The 27914-nt window shown below is 53.5% G+C and overlaps 10 protein-coding genes across 10 annotated transcripts; 4 read left to right on the top strand and 6 right to left on the bottom strand.

The window, feature by feature from the left end:
* Positions 1–900: 900 nt before the first annotated feature.
* J4E87_002472 (uncharacterized protein) lies at positions 901–4914 on the bottom strand (the record flags this gene model as incomplete). The annotated part of the gene is made up of 4 exons (XM_049374109.1): positions 901–1128; positions 1193–1485; positions 1665–4287; positions 4333–4914. The coding sequence occupies 4 exons, from the start codon at positions 4912–4914 to the stop codon at positions 901–903; spliced, it is 3726 nt and encodes a 1241-aa protein (XP_049236249.1).
* A 661-nt stretch (positions 4915–5575) lies between these two features.
* Positions 5576–8339, top strand: J4E87_002473 (uncharacterized protein; the record flags this gene model as incomplete). The annotated part of the gene is made up of 5 exons (XM_049374110.1): positions 5576–5780; positions 5912–6024; positions 6075–6149; positions 6195–8204; positions 8253–8339. The coding sequence occupies 5 exons, from the start codon at positions 5576–5578 to the stop codon at positions 8337–8339; spliced, it is 2490 nt and encodes an 829-aa protein (XP_049236250.1).
* Positions 8340–9142: 803 nt separating this feature from the next.
* Positions 9143–10801, top strand: J4E87_002474 (uncharacterized protein; the record flags this gene model as incomplete). The annotated part of the gene is made up of 1 exon (XM_049374111.1): positions 9143–10801. One exon carries the CDS (start codon positions 9143–9145, stop codon positions 10799–10801), a length of 1659 nt encoding a protein of 552 aa, XP_049236251.1.
* A 786-nt stretch (positions 10802–11587) lies between these two features.
* On the top strand, positions 11588–13007 carry J4E87_002475 (uncharacterized protein; the record flags this gene model as incomplete). The annotated part of the gene is made up of 4 exons (XM_049374112.1): positions 11588–11593; positions 11783–11918; positions 12150–12228; positions 12284–13007. The coding sequence occupies 4 exons, from the start codon at positions 11588–11590 to the stop codon at positions 13005–13007; spliced, it is 945 nt and encodes a 314-aa protein (XP_049236252.1).
* Positions 13008–13227: 220 nt separating this feature from the next.
* Positions 13228–14043, bottom strand: J4E87_002476 (uncharacterized protein; the record flags this gene model as incomplete). Its single annotated transcript, XM_049374113.1, has 1 exon — positions 13228–14043. One exon carries the CDS (start codon positions 14041–14043, stop codon positions 13228–13230), a length of 816 nt encoding a protein of 271 aa, XP_049236253.1.
* Positions 14044–16656: 2613 nt separating this feature from the next.
* On the bottom strand, positions 16657–18466 carry J4E87_002477 (uncharacterized protein; the record flags this gene model as incomplete). Its single annotated transcript, XM_049374114.1, has 2 exons — positions 16657–17769; positions 17816–18466. The coding sequence occupies 2 exons, from the start codon at positions 18464–18466 to the stop codon at positions 16657–16659; spliced, it is 1764 nt and encodes a 587-aa protein (XP_049236254.1).
* Positions 18467–20139: 1673 nt separating this feature from the next.
* J4E87_002478 (uncharacterized protein) lies at positions 20140–20912 on the bottom strand (the record flags this gene model as incomplete). Its single annotated transcript, XM_049374115.1, has 2 exons — positions 20140–20743; positions 20791–20912. 2 exons carry the CDS (start codon positions 20910–20912, stop codon positions 20140–20142), a joined length of 726 nt encoding a protein of 241 aa, XP_049236255.1.
* A 397-nt stretch (positions 20913–21309) lies between these two features.
* On the bottom strand, positions 21310–22179 carry J4E87_002479 (uncharacterized protein; the record flags this gene model as incomplete). Its single annotated transcript, XM_049374116.1, has 1 exon — positions 21310–22179. One exon carries the CDS (start codon positions 22177–22179, stop codon positions 21310–21312), a length of 870 nt encoding a protein of 289 aa, XP_049236256.1.
* Positions 22180–23529: 1350 nt separating this feature from the next.
* Positions 23530–26189, top strand: J4E87_002480 (uncharacterized protein; the record flags this gene model as incomplete). The annotated part of the gene is made up of 4 exons (XM_049374117.1): positions 23530–23628; positions 23726–24118; positions 24168–25823; positions 25872–26189. The coding sequence occupies 4 exons, from the start codon at positions 23530–23532 to the stop codon at positions 26187–26189; spliced, it is 2466 nt and encodes an 821-aa protein (XP_049236257.1).
* Positions 26190–27050: 861 nt separating this feature from the next.
* J4E87_002481 (uncharacterized protein) lies at positions 27051–27512 on the bottom strand (the record flags this gene model as incomplete). The annotated part of the gene is made up of 3 exons (XM_049374118.1): positions 27051–27115; positions 27200–27383; positions 27489–27512. The coding sequence occupies 3 exons, from the start codon at positions 27510–27512 to the stop codon at positions 27051–27053; spliced, it is 273 nt and encodes a 90-aa protein (XP_049236258.1).
* Between the last annotated feature and the right edge of the window lie 402 nt (positions 27513–27914).

The raw sequence follows: 27914 nt of genomic DNA on the forward strand, positions 1-27914 counted from the left end.
CCTGTGTCTGATCGACGTCACGCATCATGAAATTGACTTGACAGTCACCCAGAGCACACAGTCTCGTAGAAGTAAAACCATCATATTAAAGTCGAGCAAGAGATTGCACAAGAATTTGTGACTGAATAGTACCAACCATTTGATCGTGATAGATAGGATTAACCCATTAAGTCCACATGACCCAGCCAGGAGAAAACCACATGTAGAAAAGTAAAGGTATAAACAAGGTGCGAAATTCGTTACACGATTGAACGCCACGCTAAATGTGAAATCAAGACGCCTCCGGCGGCATGGGCACAGGCACGCTTTCCACCTTGATTTCTGGTTGCGGCGGCTCGTATACATCACTCTCTGCCTCCGGCGCCGCTCGCCTAGGCAAGGGTCTCTCCCTTTCTTCGTAGTACATATAGTCGTCAGGGCGACTATTGTATCTCTGTGGTGCAGGCCTCTCGTATTGGACTGGGACGTATCCATATGAGTCATGTTCATATCGGTGAGGCTGATGTGGCATATACGGGGCCCGATACCTGGTGTCACCACGTACACGAATGACCTCGTAGTCATGCATGGGATGCCCGTACTCGTCAACATAAACTGGTTGTGGACCGCGTGGTTCATCGTAACGATATCGTGGTGGTGAGTACCCGTGTGCATGTGGATGCAGACGGTCTTGCACAGAGACGTACCCGCGGGGATGACGGCGGGCAAGTGGATAGAACCCTTCATCTTGTACAGACTGATCAAGGCTGTGCTCTCGAGAATACGCAGGCTCGTAGTCAGGCTCAGCATTGGGCTGCGGTGTTTCTTGTTGATCGATGCGACGCTTTTGTTCTTCATATCTCCGGCTTTGCGATCGGCTCATGCTGGAACCACGTCCATAGGGATCTTCCCGCGCAACACTCATGTATCGCTGATATCGAGACGGTCCCCGGTTTTCGTTAGGCCGATCTCTTCGGCGTTGAGGTCCAGCCCTTCGTGGCGGACCGCTTGGTCCAGACATTGGCATCCGATACCCGTTAGGTTGATAGTCGTCATATCGGGAGTTGTTGGAAACAGTGGAAGGAGCTCGAGGATGTGGGGGCGCAAGTGGGCGAACAGGTGCTGTTGCATCTGCTGGTGCAGGAGCTTCTGGGGGCGGAGGCGTGTAACGAGGCCCATCCCCGTTTTCCTGCGCTGGTGCAGCAGCGTCTACTTCGGACTGTGGTTGTGGTTGTGGGGGTTCGTTCTCTGCTAGGAACCGATCTGCTGCAGATTGCCCTTGAGGTGGACTGGCATCCCTTGACTGACGCTCGTTCATGAACCGGTATTCGGGCCGATGATCATCTTCTTCATAGTATCGAGCCTGGCGGGGATAGGCACTGTATTCCCGACTGCCGTGGCTTCCTTCCCGCGGATGTGCGTAGACCACGTCCTCGGGTGGTCCATAGAATCGCTCTTGCTCGCGGAACGCTGTTCGGCGGCCGGTGTAATCCTCATATGTAGGACCTGCATGGATGATCCTTGGGCTGGGGGCGTACTCCACATACTCCCGGGGGCGGTGATAGCCGTCATCAAGGTGATCCCTCGGCAGCTGGCAGACAAAGATGTTAGTTTCACTAATGTTTCTGCGGAGTTTGGTAGATCACGTACATAGTATCGCGGCTCAGCATAATGGTGCTGCCTACGCTCTGCGGGGGAGCTCTCTCGATATGAACGTTTCCTGTTCATGGAGCCCGACGCCTCATTCGATTCGCCGGCAAGGCTTGGTCGAACAGGCTCATAACCAGCCTCCAGCGGTTTAGGTGGTAGCGCCGAATTTGCTTCTGCTGCTTTCATAACAGAGTTGGGGCGTGCTATTCCCTCACCAGCAACATCGGCTGGGCCAGTCGTTTTGTCTGAATCCTTCGGTCCTGACGAGGCTGGGGAAGCTAATCCATGGCTATCAATCACGCCGATCTTAGGCAGTGGCATAGGGAACAAGCTGGGAAAGACGGTCGCTATCATTAGCAGCTTCTCGTCATCCATGCCTGGGGCGTGTATGAGACCAGAAATGAACCGTTCGCTTGGAAGCTCGATCATGTGTTCCTTCCAGTCCAGAGGGGCAATAGGCATTCCGTGGCCAGGCATTGGTTGCTGAAAAGGCAGATGCTGGCTCCTGAAGTGCGATAACAGGCCGAGGACAGTATAAGTTGTTCTTTCCTCCGACTTGGAGTAGTAGGAACCTCCCAAGTTATGCGAAGCGCCCGTCTGACAAGCTTTGCATGAGAGACCTGGTGCATTCTTCAAAGCCTTTGGCATCTCATGATTAGACAGAGCATCAATGAAGTGGTTCAGGTTCGGTTCATGATTGAACTCTACATGAAACTTGGAGATGACGCGATGGAGCAACACATAGATCCGGAGGCTATTCGGCATGTCCTTGATCCCCGAGGTGCGTTTCCAGATGTCCTGGGTCATGTCGATGACGGTACTTACTTGCTTGTCAAACGAGCTAGTACTTTGGCCAGTATCTTCTGTACCGCTAGGAGCGATCTCAGGAATTCCTTGGCTAGGTGGTGGCATGTTGGGTGGTGGTGGAGCTATGGCATTGTTGATCATCGCTGGAGAAGTCAGGTAAGGGTTCTGGGCCGCATGAGCACCATAACCTGGTGGACCCATTGCTTGATGTGCATACATATCCACGGGTGTCGCATATGGCTGGGGGTACTCGAAGCCAGAAGGAACCTGTGGTGGAGCGAATGGTCCATTGTACTGGCCTCCATAGTTGTAAGGACCAGGGCTCGCCTGTGGATGGTGAGTTGGCATGTGAGGTGTTGATGTCCCTGCGCGTGAGTATCCGCCAAAATAGCCACCAAACCCATTCGTACTAGAAGAGGGATGATGACCATGTTGAGGTTGCTTCACAGAGAGAGGATCTGGGTGGAAGGGAGTCTCCTCCGGCCACTCGGCTTCTCTCCATGCAACGACCACGTTTCCTGAACTGAAGGCAGCAGTATGTTTGGCTCCGTAGTGCTGCGTGACGCCCTCGAAACCATAGTACTTGTTGTTGTACTCGCATCCGCCACCATGGCACAGGAAGATGTCCTTCCGGAATGGTTCTGTCAAAGGCTTGATCTTGTTGTCGTACACCCATTTCATGTTATCCAGGACGAGCCTGGGCCTAGTAGTTATATTGTCAGTAGAAGGCTGCGTATGTTGCCCGGGATGATCAGAGTCCTGTTCGGGTTCCTCGGCATAGTATGTGCGGCGCACGTGAGCAAGGAGGTCGGCCGCAAACTTTGGGCTGTTGTCGTAAGTGACGGCGCTGCCATGGTCCCAGCTCTGATTGATGAAGTCGTCGGCGATGGCTTCGAGTCTGTCGCGGATGGGTCGTTGCGACTCTTCCCACTCTCGGTCCATGACTTCCCTGGCCTCCTTGGAATTGGCGTCCGTGTGGCGGCGGTCGGCAGCTTTTGTGGGAAACGAAGCAGCCCGAGCCACGTGGTCGGCTTCTGCTTGTTGGGCAGCAGGGAGCTGAGCGATCAAGCGGGGTTGGAGCACACTCCATGCATAGTCGTTCATTGGCTGTGAAATCTGGATAGCCGCTTTGAACGAGTCCATGTGGCGCAAGACGTTGGGAGCGATAGGAGGGTCCATTTGCTGACACCGGCGTTCTATGTCGGTCTTCCGGGTCGCCTTGGCCTCGTTTGCATCGTGTAGGTTTCTCTGGCCAGAAGGGGTGAAAGCCTGTGGTGGAACAGTAGGCGGTCGCGCTTGCGCATGCTGCGACGATGGTGCTACACCTGTTAGGGAGGGGACTGGAGAGGTGTTGTTGACATATCGAAAGGCATCGCCATGTGTGGCAGCAAATGAGACAGCAGAGGTATACTTACTCGCTGGAACCGGAGCATGAATTATGGGAGAGGGAGTTCGACGAGGGGGTGATTTAGACGGGTCCTTGTGTGACGTGGCGGCATGCGAGGGAGCTGCAGATGGAGCGCGCTTCGCACGCTCGTGCTCCTCCTGCCACAGGTTCTTGACCTCCCAGCGTTCCCAGTTCTCGGCGACTTTCATGCGTTCTTTTCCGCGAGCATCGAGTCCTTTGGACCACTCCTCAGCTGCTGCAGGGCCACGGCTGATGGCCTCGTTCATCTCCTGCGTGATCTCCTCGACATGCTGCTTGTAGTAGAACTTGGCAATGTCGACGTCGGCCGGCGTATTCGCAGATTGCAGGGTGTATGCCGGAATGTAGTGCTGGTCGCTGGTGAGGAGGGCGAACGGGAGGGCGGGCCGCAGGGCGGAGGCAGCCGAGAAGAGAAGGCTCGCGTCCTATACATGTCAGTCGCGACCCAGGAAGCGGAAGGTGCAACTCACCGTCTGGCATTGTTTGAGCAGGCACGGCCCGCAGGCTCTGATGGCGAAGGGCCAAATGACGCGGACGCCTTCTTTGCCGGGGCCCTTTTGCCATATGCGCTCGCCTGGAGTCAGAGAATCAAGCTTATTGCAGAACTGACATCTCCTGGACCAAGCCAGCTGCCACATGCGCAGCTCGCTGAAGCCTGGGAGCGGCTTCGGGGGCTTGGTACACATTGCGTTGCGGGCAGAGGCCCACAACGACTCGGACTTTAGGAGATGCAGACGGCCAGGATGCGACTTTGAAGTCGACAGACTGCGCACGTCTGTGAGATAGGATAGGAAAGATCGATTGACCTGGATCAATCGACCGAGATCTGCAAGCGAACAAAAAGAGAAAACATGCTGCCACAACTCGGGTGGTAGCTTCACGAGCGGCTTCGCGCTGCTGAGCTTGCGCTTCTTTTCACGCTCATGGGGCGCATCCTCTGCCTTGCGCTTTGCGACAGACGCGTCGCTGTGCGCAGGCGTCGCCTGGGGAGGATTCGCATCAGAGCCGTAGAAGTCGACCGACGACGCTGGGCTTGATTCGCGGTCCTCCATGGCGGCGCAGCCGTGCTGGGGCAGCGTTCACAACAGACTCATTGTCGGCATGCGCAGGCTAGATACACAGAGACAGCGACATGCGATGGATGACGATGCGATGGAGCAGCGCGCGATGAGATGGAGCGCGGAAAAGGCGGTGCGCTGCGTGTGTTGGCGATGCTAGTGTTTGTCGTGGCAGAGTGGAGGTGAAGAGGGCTAGAGGGCTAGAAGGATGGAGCCTGGGGTCTAGGCGGCGGTTTGAAGGATGCAGAAAGCTGCTTTGGCATGCAGCGAGGGCAGGCAGTGCGAGGAGCTATGTCCAATTATTCACGGTGAAGCGGACGAGGGTCTCCTTGAAGGTCGTTGGGCGCGCCGTCGGCACCGCTTGCCTGCCACCAGCGCCAGCGCCAGCCGCTCGAGGGCGCGGGCCAAGCATGACATAGCTGCCAGCTCTGCACACCGAACTTGTGGCCCGCCTGTGCTGACCAGCCCGACCCGACTAGGTTAATTCACGCCCAATTACACAGACACACATACGGGATACGCGTACGCTGCCTGTCCCACCACGCATCGTGCTAGCTGTCAATTCCGAGTGCTGCTTTTCCTCCTCCACCTCCTCTTCTCCACCACTCCCCCAAGCTTCGTCTCCCACGACAGCTTCCCCTCCACGCCGCCCACCATGGCCACGCTCAATACCTCCAGCAACGGCCCCAACATCACCCGCAGCTACCAGAATGTCGTCAATGCCCCGGCGCCCTCTGGTCCCCAGGCCAGCTCGCCCACATACGGCCAATGGGCCGTCTTCACAGTCGCTGCCCCGCTTGTCAGCGCATTCCAGCAGGACGGCGGGAAAGAGAGCGTGCTGAAAGTGCAGAGCACCGGAGGTACGTGGAACAGCGCGGCACACTTCAATGGCCATCATTCCGCACTCGAGAGCTTGGGCTATGGCAAGGTGGCTGCCCAAGCTCGGGTGTCGGCACATCACGAAGCGCAGCACAGTGCTAACATCCTGCAGAGGGCGAGCTGCTCGACCTGATAGACGAGTTCTCAGACGGCCGCATCCAGTTTGCATTCGTCAAAGTCAAGGACCCCAACACATCGCTGCCCAAGAACGTCCTGATAGCATGGGTAAGCTCTCCGCCGCAGCTGCCAGGGATACAATGCTAATTCACACGCAGTGCGGCGCAGGTGTTCCAGAGCGGACTAAGGGCTACTTTGGCAGCCATCTCACGGTTGTCTCCAAGCTGCTACATGTGCGTACTCCCACAGCCCCTCTACGCACAAGCTAATTTCCATAGGGATACCATGTCCAAGTTACCGCCCGTTCCGAGGACGACCTCAGCCCAGAGAAGATTGTCCAGAAAGTTGCAGACGCATCAGGCGCCAAGTACGGCGGCGGTGCCGATGTCCCTGCCCCGCGCGGCCCTCCTCCAGTTGCCGCGAAGAAGCCCGTCTTCACACCTACCTCGATAGGCGGCGGAGGCGCTGGCTTCAACCCTCTCGGCCGCTCGCGTGCACCTGCGCCAAAGGGCGATGAAGATGCGGATGGCTGGGGTGCTGACGCCCCGCAGGTCTCCAGATCCCAGCTGGAGAAGGTCGGAACTGCTTACACTCCCACGAAGGTCAACATGGCCGAGCTCACCGCGAGAAAAGACGAATCCACCGGTTCCCAGCCCTCGGGCTCGCAGAACGACCGCCCTGAAGTCGTCAGGGGCGCATACCAGCCAGTTGGCAAAGTCGACATTGCAGCCATCCGAGCCCAAGCGCGCGATGCCAAAGACGACCGGCCCACTGTTGTCAAAGGCGCGTACGAGCCCGTCGGAAAGGTCGATATCGCGGCTATCCGCGCAAAAGCCCAAGCCGGTCCCCCATCCTCTGGCATGTCCCCAGCCCCAACGGGAGCGTCGAACAACGAAGAAGAGGAAGAGAAGCCCAAGTCTCTCGCAGAGAGATCAGCAGCTTTCAGCGCGCAGCCCGAGCGCCTTACCAGCTTGCCGAAGCCCAAGGTTGCCAACAAGTTTGCTGGTGCGAGCACATTCACCGGCACCAAAGCTCCTACTCCAGGAGGTTTTGGTGCAAAGCCCGCTCCTCCAGCACCAATCGTCGGCGCCGCGAGCAAGACGTTTGCTGACCAAGGAGGAAAGACTCCTGCTCAGATCTGGGCGGAGAAGAAGGCGGCCCGTGGAGAAGCCGTTCCTTCTTCTACTGCCGATGCTGGAAGCCGCCCAACTCCCCTCCAAAGCCAACAGAGTGGAGGTGGTGGCTGGCAAAGTGGCTACTCCGGCAAATCATGGGCTCCAGTACAGACTACCCGAACAGGTCAGTCTGCGACTAGCAACCTCAGCGAACAACGCACGGGTGGGGCACCTCAACAAGAAGAGCCAGCCTCTCCTGCAGCTGGTGGCGTAAGCTCGCTCAAGGACCGCTTCACAGGTGCCGCCCCTATGGGAGCGCCAACTTCACGCCCTGTACCAGAGCCGCAAGCTTCCAGCCCACCGCCTCTCGATACCTCGAGCAAGCCCAATGCTGGCCCGAGGGGCGTTCCGATGCCAGGCCTGCCTACCCGACCCAAAGAGCCGGAATCAGACGAAGAGGATGTGCCTGCCACTCAACACCAGCGTATGCCATCTCCACCACCTCAACCACCTCGCAGCCCGTCTCCTGAGCCTTCCGGCTCTCCTGTTCGTATTGCCATGCCCGTTGCTCGTGGGCGCGAACCAGAGGAGATGTCTCCTGCCGAGGAACACGCACCGCCTATGCCCGCGCGATCACTTGATCAAGCAGCCAGGCAAAATCGTGACATGTCTCCAGAGCCACAAGTCGAGGCCAAGGACCCTGCTCGTGGAGCTGGCGCTGCCGTTGCTGCTGCCACTTTTGGTGCTGCCGCAGTAGGCGGTGCTGCCGTCGGCGCAGCGGTCGCTTCTCATGACGATGACGATGCCGGTGCCGGTGGCTCCGGCAAGCGCGCAGTCATCCAATATGACTACGAAAAGGCGGAGGACAACGAAGTCGAGCTCCGTGAAGGCGAGTATGTCACAGACATCGACATGGTAGACGACGACTGGTGGATGGGCACAAACTCTCAGGGCGAGCGTGGTCTCTTCCCGGCCAACTATGTTGAGCTGGTCGAGGGCGACGATGCCGCCGCTGCACCAGCACTGCCCGCACACCCCTCGGCGCCGCAAGAGCCCGAACCTGCTGCGGCACCATCACAGTCTGCTGGCCCTACAGCCACCGCTCTGTACGATTACGAAGCAGCTGAGGACAACGAACTGAGCTTCCCCGAAGGAGCCACAGTAACTGAACTTGTAAGACTACCTGCACCACTGCTAAAACCGATGCTAATACTCTTGCAGCAATTCCCCGACGAAGACTGGTGGCTCGGTAGCTACAATGGCCAATCGGGTCTCTTCCCCGCCAACTATGTTGAGTTGAACGAGTAGGCTTGCTTGTTGCCATGCATTTAACCTGAGCGATTTGGAGTCAGCTCGCGTCGGCGATTTTGTTGTTGCATTGTCACGCACCCGACTGGCTCAGTAGTCGCAGGACGAAATCCTGGTACAAAAGTTGCGGCCTACAGTCCTACCACTCCAGTCGCATTTCCAAACGATTTACATTGATAGGACCTACACCGATAAAGATTCACTGGGTCAACCAGCATCTTCTTGTACATATCAAAATTTCAAAAGCGATTACCATGGCTCCAGTATTGGTCATACGCTAAACGAGATCATCAAGAGTGAGCACTCGTTGATTCTGCGACCCAGCATCCAGTGTCGTCCTGCGCGGGCACAAGGTACCAGTCAATGCATATGCTTAAGCCTACGAGTATCCTATTCTACGATGTTCCAACGGCCGTTTTGATGTTCACTACACGTGGACCAAATTGGCTATTTCTAAAATCCACTTTCTATTTGGGTCTCCACTATTGATGCCATGGTTTGCCTATAACCGTCACAGGATTACGATGGGAGTGCCCATACGTCCCACGGACTGAGGTGACTGCGCACCCACGATATATGTCCGCAGCAGCCTTATGATCATCTGAACCATGGATACCAAAATACGCGCATCTGGGCAAGGAAATTCCCACTCAAGTATAAAACTATGTAGTACGCTGCACCACTGCTGATTTACTTCACAACCTTTCTCTCCAAGATACCTGGTTTTCACGACGAACACAAATTACCACAACCACTTACAGCATAACAGAGAGTGTATCTTACACTTCCATCTGGCGATCACAATGGTCTCTTTGGCCTGGTCCATGGCAGCCGGAATAGTTCTCCTCGCTGCTCTTATCGGCCTGGTCCACTACGACGAGAAACTCAACGAAGCGATCTGTCGAGCAAAATTTCAAGAGGAAGTACTCAAGGCCACTCAAGCCGAGCTGTCTGAAGTCAAAGACGAGCTCCACGTCTCCCAAACCAAGCCTACTAGTACTGACCTCTGCCTCGTCGATACCAAATCCATTCTCGCCAACACCGAAATTGCGCTCAAACAGAGCGAAAAGGAAGTCGTCGCCCACCTCGAATTCCGCGATGGACTCGGTAGGGAGCTGTCCCAAGCGCGCCGCGAACGCGACCGCGCAGAAGGCGTAATGGTGTACCTCACCCAAGCACTCGAGGAGTCCAAATGCAAGAATGCCTCCAAGGAAGATGAGTGCTACGAACTACAGAGTCAGATTCAGTTCAAAGCCAAAGAGCTCCAGTCCATGACACTTTCTCTGCACAACACCATGAAGGAGTTGGAGCGTGCAAACAAGTTTAGCCAGGAGGCGCAAGATAAGATTGACGAACAACACGCGACGATCATGTTCAACGAGGAAAGCGCCAAACGTGTTACCACACATCTCCAGGCTATGACACATTCTCTGCACAACACCAAGAAGGAGTGGGAGCGTGCAAACAAGTCTAGCCAGGAGGCGCAAGCTAAGATTGACGAACAACACGCGACGATCATGTCAAACGAAGAAAGCGCCAAACGTGTATCTACACAGATCGAGAAGCTGACCAGGGACTGCAATGCCCTGAAATCCCAAATTCGAAGCTTACATCTAGGATGGATGTCGAGGTGTGACGAATCCTGGCGCGTGAAGAAAGCTCTCGAAGAAGAGAACAGGCAGCTACGCATCGCGAACGAATCTTGGACCAAGAACAACGCCGGCACTATTCGCGCCATGCAATCTCGCGTCGACGAATTAGAGGGCCAGCTTGCAGAATGCAGGATGGAGAATGGGTGCCTTGCCGTAGATCTCGAGATCATGGTTGAGCGCGTCGCACACTACATGGAGGAGATCGAGGCCTTAGACCGAGAGGCTGAAGAGCGCGAGTGGAACTTCATCCCGGGCGAGATGACTGAGGTGGCTAGTGAAATGAGCGAGAGCATCACAGATGAAGAGGAGGAGTACGAGGAATACGAGGAGTATGAACCAGAAGGATACCACCTGTGGGCTCACGACGGAGACAGCGATGACGACGCCACGGTATACGAACTCGACGAAGATAGCGAGGAAGAAATGCCAGAGTGGTTCATCCACGCGCCCACGGACCCTAGCGGCATGCCTTACAAGCAGATGTGGGAGATGACCAACTTCGAGACCGAGGGACTCAAAGAGTGGGATGTGGACAACTGGGCTGTGACCAACGGTCAGGAGGAGAACGAGATCCTCGAGATCCTAGAGGGCTTGGAAGAACAGCACACGGATGACGACACTCTATCTCAGAGCGACGATGAGAGTCTGGACTCATGGGACGCGGACGATGAACTCTGGAGTGGGAGTGCTATCAAGAACAACACTCCATGGAACTCGTATATGAAGGATACTCTGGACGAAGATGATGAGGATTGGGGTATGGTACATACATGGGATTGCGAGCCCAGTACGGTGGATTGTGATTGGTGATGATGTCCGAGCTCTTCATGTGGCAAGGCCTTATGTGGTGTCCTCAACCTTCGGTTAGGGATCCGCTTTCAGTATTCATACAATGGGGTTGGGCATTGTTTGTTGGATGTGCTGGTTCTACAACGCAGATACGACGCGGCTGGAACGAGGTTTGGTATTAAACGCTGGCATCGGCCCTGTTCGGTCGCTACTCTCAAATATAACTGTCTGCCCCTAATCTTGTTTTGGTGGAAATAGCTTGTGTACACGTCGCCATCATTCCAGTGCTCGTGCAAACATGGTCTATATAACCTAGCTACCACCACTACGTGATACCCCCACAGCCATCCGCAAGTATGCACTTCATGTTCACTCTCTTTACAGTATCGCTGGCGCTCAGCACAAGCGCACACCCTTTTATCACGGCCAGAAGTCTACCTCCGGAGTCTGCATGGATGACGATATTGCTGCCTCCTAGCGCGACTACACCAGTCGTACCACCGGCTGCTCCTTCTTCGAAACCGGTGGGTCAGCCGCTCCTTCCTCCTGCGCCAACAAGCCATATATCTCCAACCTTACCTTCATTTGTGCTTGCCTCCACATTCACACCATCAAGTAACATTGCGACACCGGGAGTCCCAGTGGCGACCACGCATACTGTCCCGGCTGCACCTTCCAGCTCAGCAGTGCCTGTTGTGCCCACACCATCTTCATCCCCCACCTCCCCAGCAAACCCTTCGCCTTCAATGCTCCACGCTCAGATCTGCTCAACGGACGATAAGTGCGAAGACGTCGCATTGCTTCCCCATGAGTGTCGGCTACTCACCACAACTCTGTAAGTCACCACAGCGACTCCCAGCTACTTTGAGAAACTCCTAACGTATATAGTGGTGCAACCGTACGTAAGGTGACTGTTCAGTGGCCAGCAGTATGCCTCTTTACCATGTAAGTTTCGTTTGCCTAGTAGACAAGACATATACTGATAGACTCAGAATGTCGCAGTGCACTACGTATAAGTTTCTGGAGAGTCCTGAATTATTCCTTGCGAGGGAAGTGTCGGGCGGTAGTGTTCCGGGCGGAAGCGTTGTAGTAGACGACATCCAGAAGGGTATGACGGGGAAGGTGCTGTATATGATCTGTAAGCTCTGAGTTCAAGTAGCGAGCTAGTGAAGGAGTAACGAACGTGTACTGTATCAGAGACCCACATTACTGCGATCTCTAGTGGGGCAAGCGCATGTATTCAACCAAGCGGACTCACCTTCACCTCGACGTAAGTGTACTAGCTTACATTCTTGCCACAGAGATCGCGACTTCCAATCTATTTCTCCTTGCCTTTCTCCAATCATCAATCCCCAAGGAGCGCCTTCAGGTTCGTTACCAAGTATGGCAACCGCTGAGATGTCGAGTACCGCCGACCCTGCTGAGCCAAAGGTGCTGCCATTGATTGGGTAAGTTTGGTCAAAAACCTTCCGTCCTTTACAATGTTGTCTAATCGTTTAATAGAAGCGTTACAAGAAGCGGTATCGTCGTCATTGAGATCGGCTCAGACCGCCAGCAGCACCACGTACACGAAGAGTTACTTTCGCACCATTCGGAATACTTTCGCAAAGCCTTCAACGGCTCTTGGAAGGAGTCAGAGGACAAGCGCGTAGCGCTGACCGACGTTGACCCAATTGCTTTCGATATCTTTGTCCAGTGGCTTTATACTCAGAAGCTTCCGACTTACCTCGAATATCGCAACATGGCAAAGGCCCTTCCACCTACCTTACCAGACGACGATGATTGGATCACCGCCCTGACAAAATCGCTCGTTTTTGGCGATAGGTTTCTGGTTCCAGTATTCTCTCAGACCGTGAACAACCTCATTGTCGACAACATCCTCGGTAACGCCGGCTATCTTGCGATGTCGCCTCCTTTCTTCACTGCTACCAAGTACGCCTACGAAAATCTTCCCGAAGACCACATCATACATGAGTTCTTTCTTGAGGTTCACTGTCGCTACTGGGAAGTTGAGTCATATGCTGTGGAGCGTACAGTGTCGGAAACACTACAGATGCAGGTACCGCCTAACCTACTTGTCGAGATGATGGTGCTATTCGCTTGCAAGGCTACAGAAGGAACCGCATGGCGCAATGTTCCGTTGGATGTCTGTCACTATCACATGCACGCCGATGACGAAGAGCGGAAGCAATGCGAGATTGATCAGCGTGAGGATCCATCTATCTAGAATACTGGACAACTCATGATTGACCAAACGGGCATGATGATATCGAAAGGTCCGAGCCTGTGCCAAACACAGAAGGCGCGAAGTGGGTAGAGATACTAGAATAATATTTTGGCATGCAAATGGGCCGCAGAACGATAGTACAGTGAACCCAAACACTTCCCATGCAGCCGTAATTTCTCTTTACAAGAATTTCTTCAGTTGATAGACGAGACTCTCAGGGTCACAACATCTCATTCAACATATCCACCCAAAACCTCTGCCCCGCCTCGCTGGGCCCACCAGTTCGCATCTCTTCACAGTCTTTGTGCTCGCACATGATACGAAGAGATCCCATTGTACCATTTCCGCATTTCTGGACCTTAAGGAGGTACCGATCGACAGCCTCATCAGGCGTTTGATCGAGCGGGCATTTAGGCGTACGCTTCGCGACCTCCCACACTTGTTCGAGCGAGTACTTCAACATGACGAACCGTTTATCATGACCGCGGTATTCTTGAATATCTTTCACACCGAAGCGATTCAGTTGGTGGCGTTGCATGTGGAAGAGACCGATGATGTCGGATCCACAGATCCAGATAGGTTTTCCTCCAGCAGTTTTGAAGCGCTCTGCCGACGAGACAGAGACGACCAGCTTCTTTAACAACGAAGACGCATTCTTCCCCGTGGCGTAGGGAGGAACTTCGTCCGATGGAGGTATCGTGGCGCGATACCCAGCTTGATTGTTCCATTGGAGTAAACCCCTTCGCACGATGTGGTTTTCGTCCACGCCTTTGCACGCTTTCTCGGCGGTCAACATCCATCTTAAGTAACTGACGCAATTGTCGTCGCTTTTATCGCTATCCAGCTGCTGTAATGTGCGCCCGGCATACCTCCCAGTTCTCAATACGTAGCGCCAATAAGGATCGGCTTTGATCAACTGGCCTATCTCGGAGTCTTCGTCATCGATGTATTCCTGCGACGGGTCGTATGCCTCTGAATAGCGGACAGACTGTCCTGGCTGCCTATAGATTGTCTTCGCTGTTCGCTGGGGCGGCATGACTGACTGTTACTGCTGGACTACAAACGGGAATGAGTGGTATGATGCGAGGATGACCGTACTTATGTGAAAGAAAGCCGAAGAATGAACAAAGGGTGAGATTTCGAATTTGTGCCGATCGCTCATCTTCGTAAACATCTGTCAAAGAACATGACGGTCATACTGAAACGCATGGCTCATTTAGATAGGAGTAGACCTGAGACATGTCTTTGATGCAGAAGAAATAGGTGTAGTAAGTGCTACCCACGCAAGGACAAATGCTCACTAAACGCGCTGGTATCTACGTTAGTATACATATTAGAGTTGATGGGATTTGAAGTGGGAGAGGCATGCGTGTATCAAGGCAGTATTTTATCATACCCAATGCTCAGTAAGTAACACGATCGCGAATCCGCAGGCAGATTGTTTCATCGGTTCATCCTCCAAGCTTCGCAATTCCATCGCAGGAACAAGGAAAGGAGAATATCTCTGTGGCCAAAAAGTGACATTAGAGATCGACGAAAGAGAACCCCGCTGAGGGAGAGCGGAATTATATAACACGTATTCGCTGGACATGTTCTTGGTCCATCCACGACCGGTCTCGCTCAAAAGCAGCGACTCCTACTCGCTCGTAGACGTCACTACCCGTTTCTGCGGCAGCAACAAGTAGACCATAATGAGTCAACAGACTACTGTTCGGTAAGTTCTGCATACCCAGGACCATACATTTAAGAAGACTGTACGAGAACCAATCAGTGTCTGGGCTTCGATCGAAGAATACTCGATCATTTTCCTGCTTTTCAAAGTCCCTAGCATCGCCACGAAGAGCCCCAGGTGTGCCATAATCGTCGAAGGGCGAACCAAGGTCTGGCTGCCAGTGAACTGCGCCGAATGGAACATTCATGAAGCATATAGAGCCTGTTACTGCCATCCAGGACCATGAGAGCACCCGCCTATCTGCTGGGTAGTCAATCTTGATCATCTCTTTGGTGAGATCTGCACGTCGCCAAAGAAGACTACGGCGTAAATAGCTTCGCTCGCGGATATCATCCAGAATACCATGTCGTGCTCTACCGAACAATTCCGCGAACCGTGATTCAATGCCAGCCATACCCAACGACCTATCCGTAAGGTGCGTAAAGTCAAGCTCTGAATAGTTTTGATATATCTCTTCGAAGAAGGCGATGCGCATCCCCTTATATAGCTTCAGCATAGCATCAGGGAACTGGGGGTCGGAGAGAAAGGATGTTTTGTGGCTGATAGAACAATGAGCTTAATGTCGCAGCATGAGAACGCATAGTGATACTTACTTGTACTGCGTCGACAAGGTCTCGCATCGGATTCCCTTTCCACATTCCCAGTAGACTTGAACTTCCGTGAAGTGGATGATGCGTCGAGATAGCGCTCTTTCTTGGAAAACCCATCCCCTTTGACTCAATGCTGACTGCTCCACATGGCGCTCAAAATCATCGATAGGATCGCATAAATAGATCATATCAAGGCTACCCAGCTGATTGGTATACGAAAGCGGATAGTGGCGTCTCATTTTGCGATCCGTTTTCAGGAACCCGTCATCGCTTCCAGTTGCACAAGTTGCGGAAAGTGTGACATACGCACACCTGAAGACATCCTCCATCTTCCCAATTTGAGCTTGCAAGTCCTCTAAATCATCCTGAATTATGCAGAGTGCATCTATCCAAAGGTACCTGATCCCGAGGCCCCTTGTAATCTTTACTGCATCTTGAAAGGTCCGCGGTAGCATCTTCAGATCGAGGTGAGTTTTCCAACGTTCCAGCTTTTCATGACTCAAGGAATGAAAACCTCCATGTAGCGATGGATCGCCCCACCGGTGTGTCAATGCCACGTATCTAGTTTCTTTCCTATCCCTTTCGCAGTCCAAACGAAGAGTGGTTGGCTCTCCGCGATCGTGAAAGTCGCAAGCTTCGTGCGGAAATACATCGACGAGTCTTCGAGGCATAACTATCTTTGTGGGTCCGCAGTCGTGATGCAGATCACACCACTTTATCCATCTTTTTAACAGTTTGATCTGAATAGAACCTCCAGGGATTGGTAGAAGTGGAAAGCCTCGTTGGTAAGTGTCCGAGAAATGGTTGAGGCCTACGTCCGGAGTAAGTATCCTGCCTCGAAACGTGATGTACTACTTACCGGGACTTGGCCCTACAACCCAAGAAAGCAACGGGGGTTCTCCTCTCGAAGTAGTCAAGCAAGACCCTTCTTGTAATATCACCTTGCTTGCATTGTCTCCTGTCGCACTACTCATCCTGTCGTACACGATAGCGCAGAGAGCACATTTCGTTTCGAACGCGCGTGCTTGTTCATAAGATATTGAGAAATAAGCCCTCGAGAAGACTCCCATTTGAGTGCTAGAGCATACATGACATAGATAAGTCTGGACCGGATACGCTGGAGCAAGCATGGAGATTTCGTCGTCATCCAGCGCGCCAAATACGGTCCTTGCGAAAAGGTTGTCAAAATGTGTCATCCATGCATCCAACGTGATGGGTACCGGATAGGGATTCTTGGTGTTGGCTTTCCCGCCGTTATTTTGTCGTTGGTGATATACACGGATCAGATCACGCGATTTCTGCTGACGAGTTGACATCAGAAGTTTGCTCATCGGTTGTCGAGGGGACCATTCACCTCTTGACGAGAGCTGGATATCGGAGAAGGCACCTGTAATTTGCTCGGTGTGGGTTTTGATGGACCCCGACCGTTCGGGCCACTCATGTTGACTTTCGGGTTATACATGTAGTTCCGGCCGTCATTCGGAGTCGAGCTGATCTTTCTGAGCTTCATGCATGATTCATTGCACTTCGCCCTGCCTGAAAAAGACGTAACCGACTTGGCATCCGGGGTAGTCGTGATCAATATGGATAAGCCGCTGTCCTCGTTGGACTGTTGGGTTGAGTCGGTTGTGTCATGATCTACTGGATCTGGCACTAGCAGTCTGTCTCTCACGAAAATGAGAAGTTCACGCAGAGCAACGCTGTAGCATTGCTCTCCATCTACCAGACATGTGTCAGCCATGTATTTCATCCAGGAAATCACTACTGGATGAGTGGGATGATCATCGCTATCTCGCGACCAGAACGGGTCATGATCCTCGGGACAGGCTTGGTCGTGAAAGGCTTTGAGCTCATCAATACCATAGACCAACCATATTATCCACTCCAGGGTGATGCAACCCATGCTCCATATGTCGTAGGACCTAGAGATCTTTGCCTTGACCTCAGGTGGCTTGTATCTGGCGGTTCCATCCAGAGTTGACGATGGGTTGTTTCGGGCGTGTGTTGGAAGCGAATGTATCTTGGCCAATCCTAGGTCGGCGATCTGAAAGATCCCCCGTCGGCTGTCTTGCGCTTCTAAAGACCTAAGAATGTTCTCCGGCTTCAGATCTCCGTGTCGACCGTTCAATGGGGTGCTAGATAGCTTCAGATCGTGCCACTTTTCAAGTGCTGAGAAGAGACCTGTTATCTGCTCGATCGTCCAGCTTATAAGATCTGCGTTCCGAGACCAGTTCTTCTTGTTGTTCCAGTACGATCGAAGGTTACCTCCGTCTGCCCACTTAAAGAGCAAGTGACTTGTGGGACCTTGCCTGAAACCGCCGACGAACTTTACTATATGTGGATGTTGCAACTGCCGCGCAAGGTCCAGGGCAGCGAGTTCTCTCTGATCGGCCCCCACTGCTGTATCGCGTAGCTCTTTGATTGCAATGACGAGGTTTGCCTATCGCGGTTAGCAAGATTCCGCCAATCGAAGACAAGCTACTGACTGAACTAATCTTGTGATGAGCATGGTGTATGGTAGCTTTGTGTACGAAACTGAAACTGCCTCCTTCACGTTTCGAATCACATGTGATGAAGGGTAAACGGCAGTCTCTATGTAAGACTTCCATCATGCTATTGCTCTCGAAGATCGGTGACAGAAATGTCCATTGCTTCTCGCAGAAGTCGTTTTTCTCTTGCGTCCTCCAGCTGTTGAACCATTTCCAGGCGTATCCATCTCTAGATAAGCCGTTGAGCGAAGTAAGCACCGAGTCTTCATTAGCAATAGGAAGATAATCATCGTTGAACTTCGATTTCTCAAGGTTCATAGCCTTGAGGACTTTGTCCTGAATGACCAGAGTGGCGAAGGTTCTCGGTGCCTTTTTTGCGATGTACTTGGCAAGCGACGAGTCCAATGTCCCGAAAACCTTGTCCAATTCTTCTTTGATGGTATTTTCGGTGATGAGCGTTTCGAAGTCATCCTGAGGGAGGAAAGATTTCTGTGAGAATTCGCTGCGTACTAGCTTTTCGAAAATGGCATCGTAGAGCCCTCGCTGCTGGTTTGGGGCCATTTCATCTTCCCAGGTTGCGGACGTTGGTTCGTTATCGCAGAGACCCTGCTGTAACCGCAAAGGCAAAAATTGCTGTTCTGCAGGCATAGCTGACCTTGGCGCCTTATCATTGGTTTGCCGCTACGTTGGAGTCAAGTGACGTAGTGTGACACAGCCCTAAGGCAGTGCGGAGGGCAGTGCAGAAGTGTACAACGAGGTAATGCAGATAACTCCGAAAGATGAAGCACCGGTCAGTTGTCCGAGTCAATGACTGGCTTGTTGTCATGACACAGGGCCATCAACGACATTTAAATAGGTAGTACTATGCAGCCTCAAGTCGGACAGCCTCAAGTCGGAACCAATGTCAACTGGGTATAGACTCCAATAGTGGTGCGATTATGCTCTCAGCCGTCGCCAAGTATGTTGACGTCCATATCACCTACTGGTGGCTTGCAGAGCATAGCTATTGCGGCTTTGGAATGACATTCACCGGTCGGAAAGCATGCTGGCTGGCTCCACTCGGTCGGGACGCTCAGCCCTGGATGTAAGTGAGATTTGTGTATCTCGACGGAACATCAATCCTGGCTTGTATCATGATAGATCTGTGATTGTTGTACCGATGCGCCTATATGATTTAACGAGCGCGTATGCAAAGCTGTCGGAGTTTCGAAAGCTGACCGGTACAAGGGTGGCATACGTCTTGCAGCATCCTGTTTTGTTCAAACACCACTCGTTACCAACCATTGGAGAGGACTGTATGCCGCTGATAGGAGCCAGGTGACGTTTAGTCTGACGCTCGTAATTGCCGTATGCAGCCGGCCAACGATCGTCAACGCCCCCGTCCAGTGGAACGTGCATAGTGTTCGCACGATAGGAACGCATCATGGGGCTATGCAATGCATGCTTCCCGTCACGGTGCAAAAGAAGACCAGCTCAGTAGTATCGTGGTGATTTGTCGGTGTTGAGCCTCAATCCAGCTCGGTCAGAGCCCAACCGTCATCGCCGCAATCTCGACCGCTTATGGTATGTCGCTCATCAGGAAGTGAGGCTCGGTATCTTGTTGACATCTAACACGAGAAGGACTCGGCGAAGGTGTAATCATCGCAGTGAACGTGCGAAGACGACGTCGCATCGTATGTTTTTCCCCAGTGGTATAGACTTCATTGTCGTCGACCGGCCAGGCGCGTCGATACGCAGCTTTGAACGAGGGTGTGGAGAGATTGTGAGGCTCAGATTATCTCCGTATCGATTCGTCTCGGACGCGCAGGCCTCTGTTCGAGGTGCTGGTATTGGTTGCGTGGCCGGTTGATACAGGCGCTTTCAGTCATCACACCCGTCCGGATAATCAGAGATGCAGTCAACGGCTACTGATTCTTGACCGGAAACCAGAGTGGCGCGATACTGCAATGCATGGACGGCACAGAGACAAGTTGCCGGAAGCTGTGGTTGCGGGTTGTTGGTGGTAGCTGAAGACGCGCGCGGGGTGCGTGCAACCAGCTCGGCCCGGGAGCTGTCGCCCCACAAATTTCGCGATCGGGGCGCCGTAGGGCTACTCGTTCGACGCACGGCACGAGGAACGATGGGATGATACGATGAGAGCGCTCGCTCTGGAGAAACCAGATTACGTGCATTCGTTACGAGCTTGTTGGTATCAATGCTATGTGTACGCTACTGACAGTACGCCTCCGCCGTTTGCAGAGAGATTTCGAAAAGAAAAACAGCCATTAGATATGCATGTGCCCTCGGCATTCCATGCAGACAATAAGCGCATCAATGGGTGTCTACTGCTTATCATTTTGCGAGTAAATGAAGTTGGCAGCAACAGGCACGAGGCCATTGTGCTCAGCCCACTCTCGCACACCACCACCCTCCTTTCCAGTACCCCAATGCTGGCGATCCTCTGGCTTACTCACATGAAGCGGCTCGGTTGTTCCGTTCTTTGGCGCAAAGACAAGGAACACATAGCGATGCTTGCCTGTCTTTGGTGGTGGGCCAGGAGGCTTGTACTCCATCACGTCTTCCGGACCGCCGTCTGTCGACTCGGTCTCTTCTGTAAGACCAAACTCTGGTAGGGGTAGGATCGAGAACGTGTTCGGCGCTGTGGTGACGTTTGCCGCAATCCAATGACACATTTCTGACCATGCTGGATTATCGCGGGATGGCGCGTCGGGGTCGGTGAGTGTGACGACGTAGCTCATGTCAGAGGTGCTGTGCATTCCGTCCGGACTTGTGTCATCGTGCAGAACAATGGTGGGTTGTTCTCCAAGATAGTCTGGCTCGATGGTGTTGCCGAGTTTGGCCTTGGCATCTGACCAGAGAACGGACACCGTGAGACTAGGCAGGAAGTCATCAATGACGGTGGGAATGATCTCAGCGTGTTGAAGTCTGTGGAGATTTAGTACGGTGCTCGTAGTTTTGATGAAATTCCTTACTTTGTCCGAACAGCCTGGACGTTCTTAGGGCCGTTGAGTATCAATGGCCTTTGCTCAGTTGGTAGCGCAACGGCGCAGAACGGCAGCAGGCACGTCAGCCCAATCGAGACTTGGGAAAACATCGTGCTGGCGAAATAACGGCTTGTTGATTTGGGGATAATCTTTCAGTTTCAAAATAGCTTCAAGCCTCGTCGTTGTCCGGGATGTGTGCAGCAGAGCGTTGAACCGACCTCAGGAACGTTATCGCGTGAGGTAGGCCCTTATGGGGAGGAGTCTCCACCCAACCTCGTCGTGCGTCATTCGTACCTCAACTTATGCAGATCCACAAACGTTCGGGGATGCTACAACGTGATTGGGCAACGTCGATCTTGCAACCCTTGGATAGCGCGAGTCATACAGATGTCATATATTTGTTGTATTTCTGCTAGGCTGGTGTAGCTCTACGGGTATTCGGATAGCACGCTCAAGAACAAAGAAAAAGACAGGAAACCGCCAACGTAGAAGACATGTGTCGCTGAATCAGCAACCTTCAAAATGTTCACAAATCTGTGCCTCGCAGAATGCACTGCTGTCCATCACAAAACCCATGTTCTGCGAGACTTGATACTCGGCAAGCTCCTGAGCTCCTCGGCCTGTCATGGTGCCTGTGCAGTCGCGAAGCAGGACACAATCCCATCCATAAGAGTAGGCGTCTGACACGGTGCCAAAAACACATTGGTCCGTGTTGACACCGGCGAAAAGTAGTGTTTGCTTGCCAGATGCGCGGAGATACTCGTGAAGAGGCTCCTTCTCAGACCAAAGTCCCGACATGCGCGTCTTGTCGAAGAATAAATCGCCAGGCTGAGCGACTGCCTTGAACGGGTCGTAGAGTTCGGCGTTCCAGGTCCGCTTGAACAGGCACCTTCCCTGACCATCGGGCAGCTGCGCGCCAAGTCCGACGTGCCATCCCAGAGTCTTGCTGAAGCCTCGCTGGATAGCAGGTGCCATCTTTTTCAAGTCATGGTCGCTGATTCCCCAGTTCAGCCAGGCAATCTGGATCCCCTCTTTACGGCATCTCTCGATGACTTTCAGAGTCGGCTCGATAGCGGCGATGCCTGCGGCGTGATCCCGATAGAGTGGGTGAACAAAGTAGTTTTGCATATCGACAACAATCAAAACCGAGTTGCCAGGGTCGATCATGAAGCCGGTGTGGTTGCGATCTTCCTCATCGCACTCGAAGACCATCTTCTGCTGGGAGCCCCGAGACAGATCGAACTTCTTGGTTGCGGGCAGGTAAAGCCATTGTTCATCCCCTCCAAACGGGATAGGTGCAGTGCAAGTGATAGTCCCCACTGTAACGTCGTTCTGCTGTTCTTCGGTGGTAGTAAGTGTGAGAGACTCCGGGGCCATGGAGGCGTCGGAGATGATGAGAGCGAGGTAGGCGAAAGCTGAAAGCAGCAGAAACCCAGGATAGATTTAGGGCTGAAAGTTGGTGTGGAGGTGTGAGGATGATTAGGAAGGGGGAGAACAAACGAGAAGAAGGCACGCTACCTTTGTAGTCGGTGTGCGAACGCTCCTGCTGCGTTCCAAGGTTTGTTTGCGGTGAATATGATAACAGTGCTTATCACAATGATAGGCTTCCCTCGGGAGGAAGCTTGGTCGTAAGACAATGAATCAGTCATAGTAGTGTAGACCCTATCAGCTTATGCGGAGACGGACTTCCGCAGGGACTTGAAGGCTACATGAGCCTTTCCCAATTAGCAGTAGAGTACGTCGAAGCGACCTGACGATCACAATGCATTCCCCAAGATGCGGAGATAGGAGCTGGAGATCTTCTTTGATAATTTGGTGTTGTCGCGTCTGGCCGCGTCTCGCAGCGAGATAAGGCTGGAGGGCTTGATAGATAGCCGTCGCCTAGTACAAGGGAAATCCCGGGGTCCGACAATACCCGAGCGCGAGCCAGCGTACGCCAGCGTGTCCATGGTACTTTCTCAGCGACCAGAAAGGTAATGCGATACTACGTGGCCGGACTAGGGGAGTGTAATCCACATATCCTCGAGAAATCCTAGGCGACTCGTGCGCCAGCTGTGTTGCGAAGCCAGCCAGTCTTATGTTGTCCATATCCAATGCTGACCACGGGTCGTGCATCACCAGGCACTGCTGATGCTGCTCATGTGGTAGAAAAGTCTTGTCCTGTTACCCATTTGCTCGTGTGCACACTCTACATACGGTTTGCTGCAGCCTGTACACCATGTCCGGCCTTGGAGCCGAGCCGCATGCTGCCTCGCGTGTGGTGGCGTTCGCAGGGCTCGCGACCAGCAGAAGAGGAGGTTTCAGCAGCCGTGTGCTTGCTTTAACAACACGGGTGCGCGTGGCCACATGGCTGAGGGTGTTGCCTCCTTTATGCGAAAGGAATGAACAATATGACCTAAGATTAAGGAGACATGTGAATGTTGAATGTGGGGTTGGCTGCCAGGTGGATTGCCATGCTGGCCGTCACGTGCACCATCATCAAACCTTGGAACTTTCAAGCGAAGTGACGACGGAGCTGCAGCAAAGGCACTCCATCACGAGCCTCTGACCCGACGAAGCCGCCATCAGCCACGATCACTTCGCCGATCCCGCATCTGCACCGTGCAACACTATCTCCACGCCGCAGGACGACATCGGGCTCACACACGACTCCGCGGTGTTGTTTGGCTGTTCTACCAACAACCGGACCCTTAAGGAGCAGAGAAACCACACATAACCACCAGCGCAATGGCGTCGCTGGGCGAGGAGCTCCTCAACATTGTCAACAGGCTGCAGGATCTGGTCTTCAACACAATTGGAAATGATTCCCTAGATTTACCCCAGATTGTATGTGCGCCCCAGCCCGAGAAGAGAATGCGGTGAGCGCAGAGCAGATTCTACGCAGCTCTGCACAGTCTATCAGGATTTCTACTAACTGCCTCAGGTCGTCGTGGGATCACAATCATCCGGAAAGTCGTCGGTACTCGAGAACATCGTCGGCAAGGACTTCCTTCCCCGTGGCAGCGGTATCGTCACACGCCGGCCGCTCATCCTTCAGCTCATCAACCTCCCGAGCGAACGCGACGAAGACGACGATGACGAGGTCCACGTACCACACACACCCGCAAGCGTAGCCGGGCAGCAAGAATGGGGAGAGTTTCTCCACATCCCGGGCCAGCGCTTCTACGACTTTGCCGACGTCAAACGCGAGATCGAGAACGAGACGTCGAGGATAGCAGGAAACAACAAGGGCATCAACAGGCAGCCCATCAACCTGAAGATCTACTCCCCGCACGTCCTCAGCTTGACGCTCGTCGACTTGCCTGGTCTGACAAAGGTTAGTCAGGCAACTTTTTTCTGCCAGGACCCGGAGCTAACTCCCTCAGGTGCCCATTGGCGATCAGCCCTCCGATATCGAGAAGCAGACGCGAAACCTCATCACCGAGTACATTGCGAAGCCCAACAGTGTCATCCTCGCCGTCTCCCCCGCCAACGTCGATCTCGTCAACTCGGAAGCTTTGAAGCTGGCCCGCCATGTCGACCCCATGGGCAAGAGGACCATCGGTGTCCTTACAAAGCTGGATCTCATGGATCACGGTACGAACGCCATGGATATTCTCTCTGGCCGCGTATACCCTCTCAAGCTCGGCTTCATTGGTATTGTCAACCGGTCACAACAAGACATCCAGGGCAACAAGTCGCTCTCTGATGCCCTGCAAGCCGAGCGGGACTTCTTCCGACACCACCCTGCCTACCGGAATATGGCCAACCGATGTGGTACCCAGCTGCTCGCCAAAAGCCTCAACCAGACCCTCATGGCCCACATTCGCGACCGGTTACCAGATATCAAGGCACGTCTCAACACGCTCATGGGCCAGACACAACAAGAGCTCGCGAGCTACGGCGACGTGGCTTTCACTGGAAAGGAGCACCGCGGCTCGCTCATCCTGCAGCTCATGACCCGCTTTGCCTCATCCTTCATCTCATCCATCGACGGTACTTCCACCGAGATCTCTACCAAGGAGTTGTGTGGTGGTGCCCGCATCTACTACATCTTCAACTCCGTCTTCGGTAACTCGCTCGAGCAGGTGGACCCAACCCAGAACCTCTCTGTGTTGGACATCCGGACGGCTATCCGTAACTCGACTGGTCCAAGGCCTAGTCTGTTCGTACCCGAGCTGGCTTTTGACCTTCTCGTAAAGCCTCAGATCAAGCTTTTGGAAATACCCAGTCAGCGTTGCGTGGAGCTTGTATACGAGGAACTCATCAAGATCTGCCACACTTGCGGCTCTACCGAATTGACGAGGTACCCCAGGCTACAAGGAAAGCTCATTGAGGTCGTCTCTGACCTTCTGCGAGAGCAACTTGGCCCTTGCTCAGGTTACGTCGCTTCTCTCATCGATATCCAAAGGGCATACATCAACACAAACCACCCCAACTTCCTTGGAGCTGCTGCCGCCATGTCATCTGTCATCAACGACAAGGAGCAGCGAGAAAAGAAGATTGCCATGGAGGCCGAGAAGAAGAGGCGGGAACAGAGGAGGATGAAGGAACTCCAAAACGGTGCTAATGGCGAAGAAGCTGAGGAAGGCGAAGGGGGCGAGGGTGGAACTCTCAAAGCTCTCCCTCTTCGGAAACACCAGTCACAAACCAGCCGCAGCATGTCGCCTGCCGTCGGGCGGATGATGAACGGCTCGCAGAGCACCACGGCCGCGCTCAACAATCGCAACCGGTCACCTCCTGGTACTGCACGCGACAGCTTCCTGAACTACTTCTTCAGCAAAGATAGCAACAACGCATACGCCAACCCACAACAAGCAGCACAAGCAGCGCTTGACAACAGGCCTGGCAGCCGCCACGTCAGCCAAAACAGCGAGCCCAGCTTTGCGCAGAGCATCCGGAGAGGCGACAACAAGCAGCCTGCTCATGTATTGGCCATGATGCCACCAGACACCGATGACTATGACGCGCCATTGAGCGCTGCCATGAGTGCCCCTCCCCGAAGTCCAAGTATGGGAGGAGACAACTTCGAAGGCGGCTTTGTAAGTTTCTCCAGCACACGTCGCTCTGACTATGCTAATGTCCAACAGCCATCAAACCCCGAGCAAGCACCTGCGCTTACGGAACGCGAGGCTCTTGAGACCGAGCTCATCCGCCGCCTCATCTCATCGTACTTCAACATTGTCCGGGAAACCGTCGCCGACCAGGTCCCCAAGGCGATTATGCATCTTCTCGTCAACCACTCCAAGGACGTGGTACAAAATAGGCTCGTGTCAACGCTGTACAAGGAGGATCTCTTCCAGGAGCTCCTGTACGAGGACGACACAATCAAGGCCGAGCGCGAGAAGTGCGAGAAGCTGCTCAAGACATACAAGGAGGCAGCCAAGATTGTGGGCGAGGTGTTGTAAGAGATAGGTGTTTGGATAATGAAACGAATCGTCACGGGTTCCTTGTAGGTTTTGAAAATGTGCGATTATACGACCTTGGCCCTTCTTCCGACTGGTGTCGTAGGATGGTCGTGGCAAACGGTCGGGCTGGGGCCAAGGTTGACAAAGCGTTATGGAGGCTGGCCGCCGTCTGTTAATATTGTCCTTGGCCGCTCCTCTGCGCTTTTCATTTCTACTCTTCTGTTGCCCTGCTGTTTTCCAAGGGTTGCAGGGCGTTTTCCGCGGCTCCGCTTTTCATCTTTTCTGCGCGTTTTGATGTCCTGTGTAGCATAGTACCTGCCCATGGCGGGTCGGGGGTGGAGATGATACATGTATAGAATATATCATTGGCAACAATTATGGTTTTGAGACGTAGGTAATGTCCTGAATGTGCGAGGAAGTGACAACAATGACTTCTATAGCTCAAGGCGTGTCATCACCAATGTCGGCTTCGGTGCAAACTGGTTCTCCAGGAATTCCGTGCCTGTTCTACGTCTACACGTGGATTGCAGCAACCCCGCTGATGGCGTATTTTCCGAATTAGTCCCAGTCCTTGCATGATCACGCAGACCAGCTTTATTGTACGCCAAGTTTCGAAGAGGTTGTACAGAATTCAGATATGAACGAGCATCGAAGGATCGAACTGAAGCATGTATATTGAAAACGTGACCAACTCGACGTCTATGTTGTACAAAAGGTACATAGTACAAGAGATTGGTATCTCGTAGATGTCGTACCACTATTGACTGCTCTCCCCCACCCAGCCGTCTCTCGGCTCGATGGGGTCCGGCCGCATTATGCCCATGCTAACGTAGGAAACGGAATCACTCTGGGTGTGTGTGCTTATTTGTCGGTTATGCCGAGGAGTGTGTTGAGGTCGGCGTTGGGGTCTTTCGGGTCTGCGATGGCTGTTTGGTTGTCAGTATACATTCTGCCGTATCATACACATGGCCAAGTTGAGAATTTTGACATGTGTCGTCGGTCTGACGTACCGCCTGATGACTTTGGCTGTTCTGAGGGGTGGTCCCGTGCCCATTGTTGCTTTGCTTGCCTGATCAACGACTCCTTGTGCTCCCAGTCCTTCTGTGCGGCCTTTGCCCTATCGGCAGCGGATAATGAGAGCTGGTGGTAGGCACCGTAGAAGACGCCAAATCCGAGGGCGGACCATCGGAGGACCTGTAAATACCACTATTAGCCTGGTTGTCCCATCTCTAGAGCTAGCGGAAGGCTCAGACGGTCGTGCTAGAGACCTTGGCAAGCGCTTCGAGGGGCAGAGCGTACGTTGACACCGACGGAAGTGGACATGGTGAGGGTCGTGCGAGGACTTGCGATAGGCGTTATCGAGCTCGTATATGTCCAATGGCAGGTATTCCGGACGGGCGATGAAAAGTCACCGCTGCAGGGGATCCGGAGAGTCGGGACGAGGGCGTCGGGGCGGATGCGAGATGTTGGGCGTTGAGCTGTGAAAGTTGAGGTTGGCTGGCGCAAGATTTGGTCGGGATCGCTGGCTGCGAGCTAGTGCGTCCCTGAACCACCACCGCTTGGCGCGACAGCATCACCCGACGCGCCTGCCTTTGTGTACATTGCACTTGCCTTTGTCTGTGGATAGCTGAAGGCGGGGAGGAAACAGCCTCTGGATACACGACTCAGCTTAGGTCTTCTACCAGCGCCGACATATACTCGACCAAGCATCCCACCTCGCCCGTC

This window comes from Alternaria ethzedia (genome assembly GCF_023757985.1).
Source record: "Alternaria ethzedia strain BMP 0044 chromosome Unknown scaffold_4, whole genome shotgun sequence".
NCBI lineage: Eukaryota > Fungi > Ascomycota > Dothideomycetes > Pleosporales > Pleosporaceae > Alternaria > Alternaria ethzedia.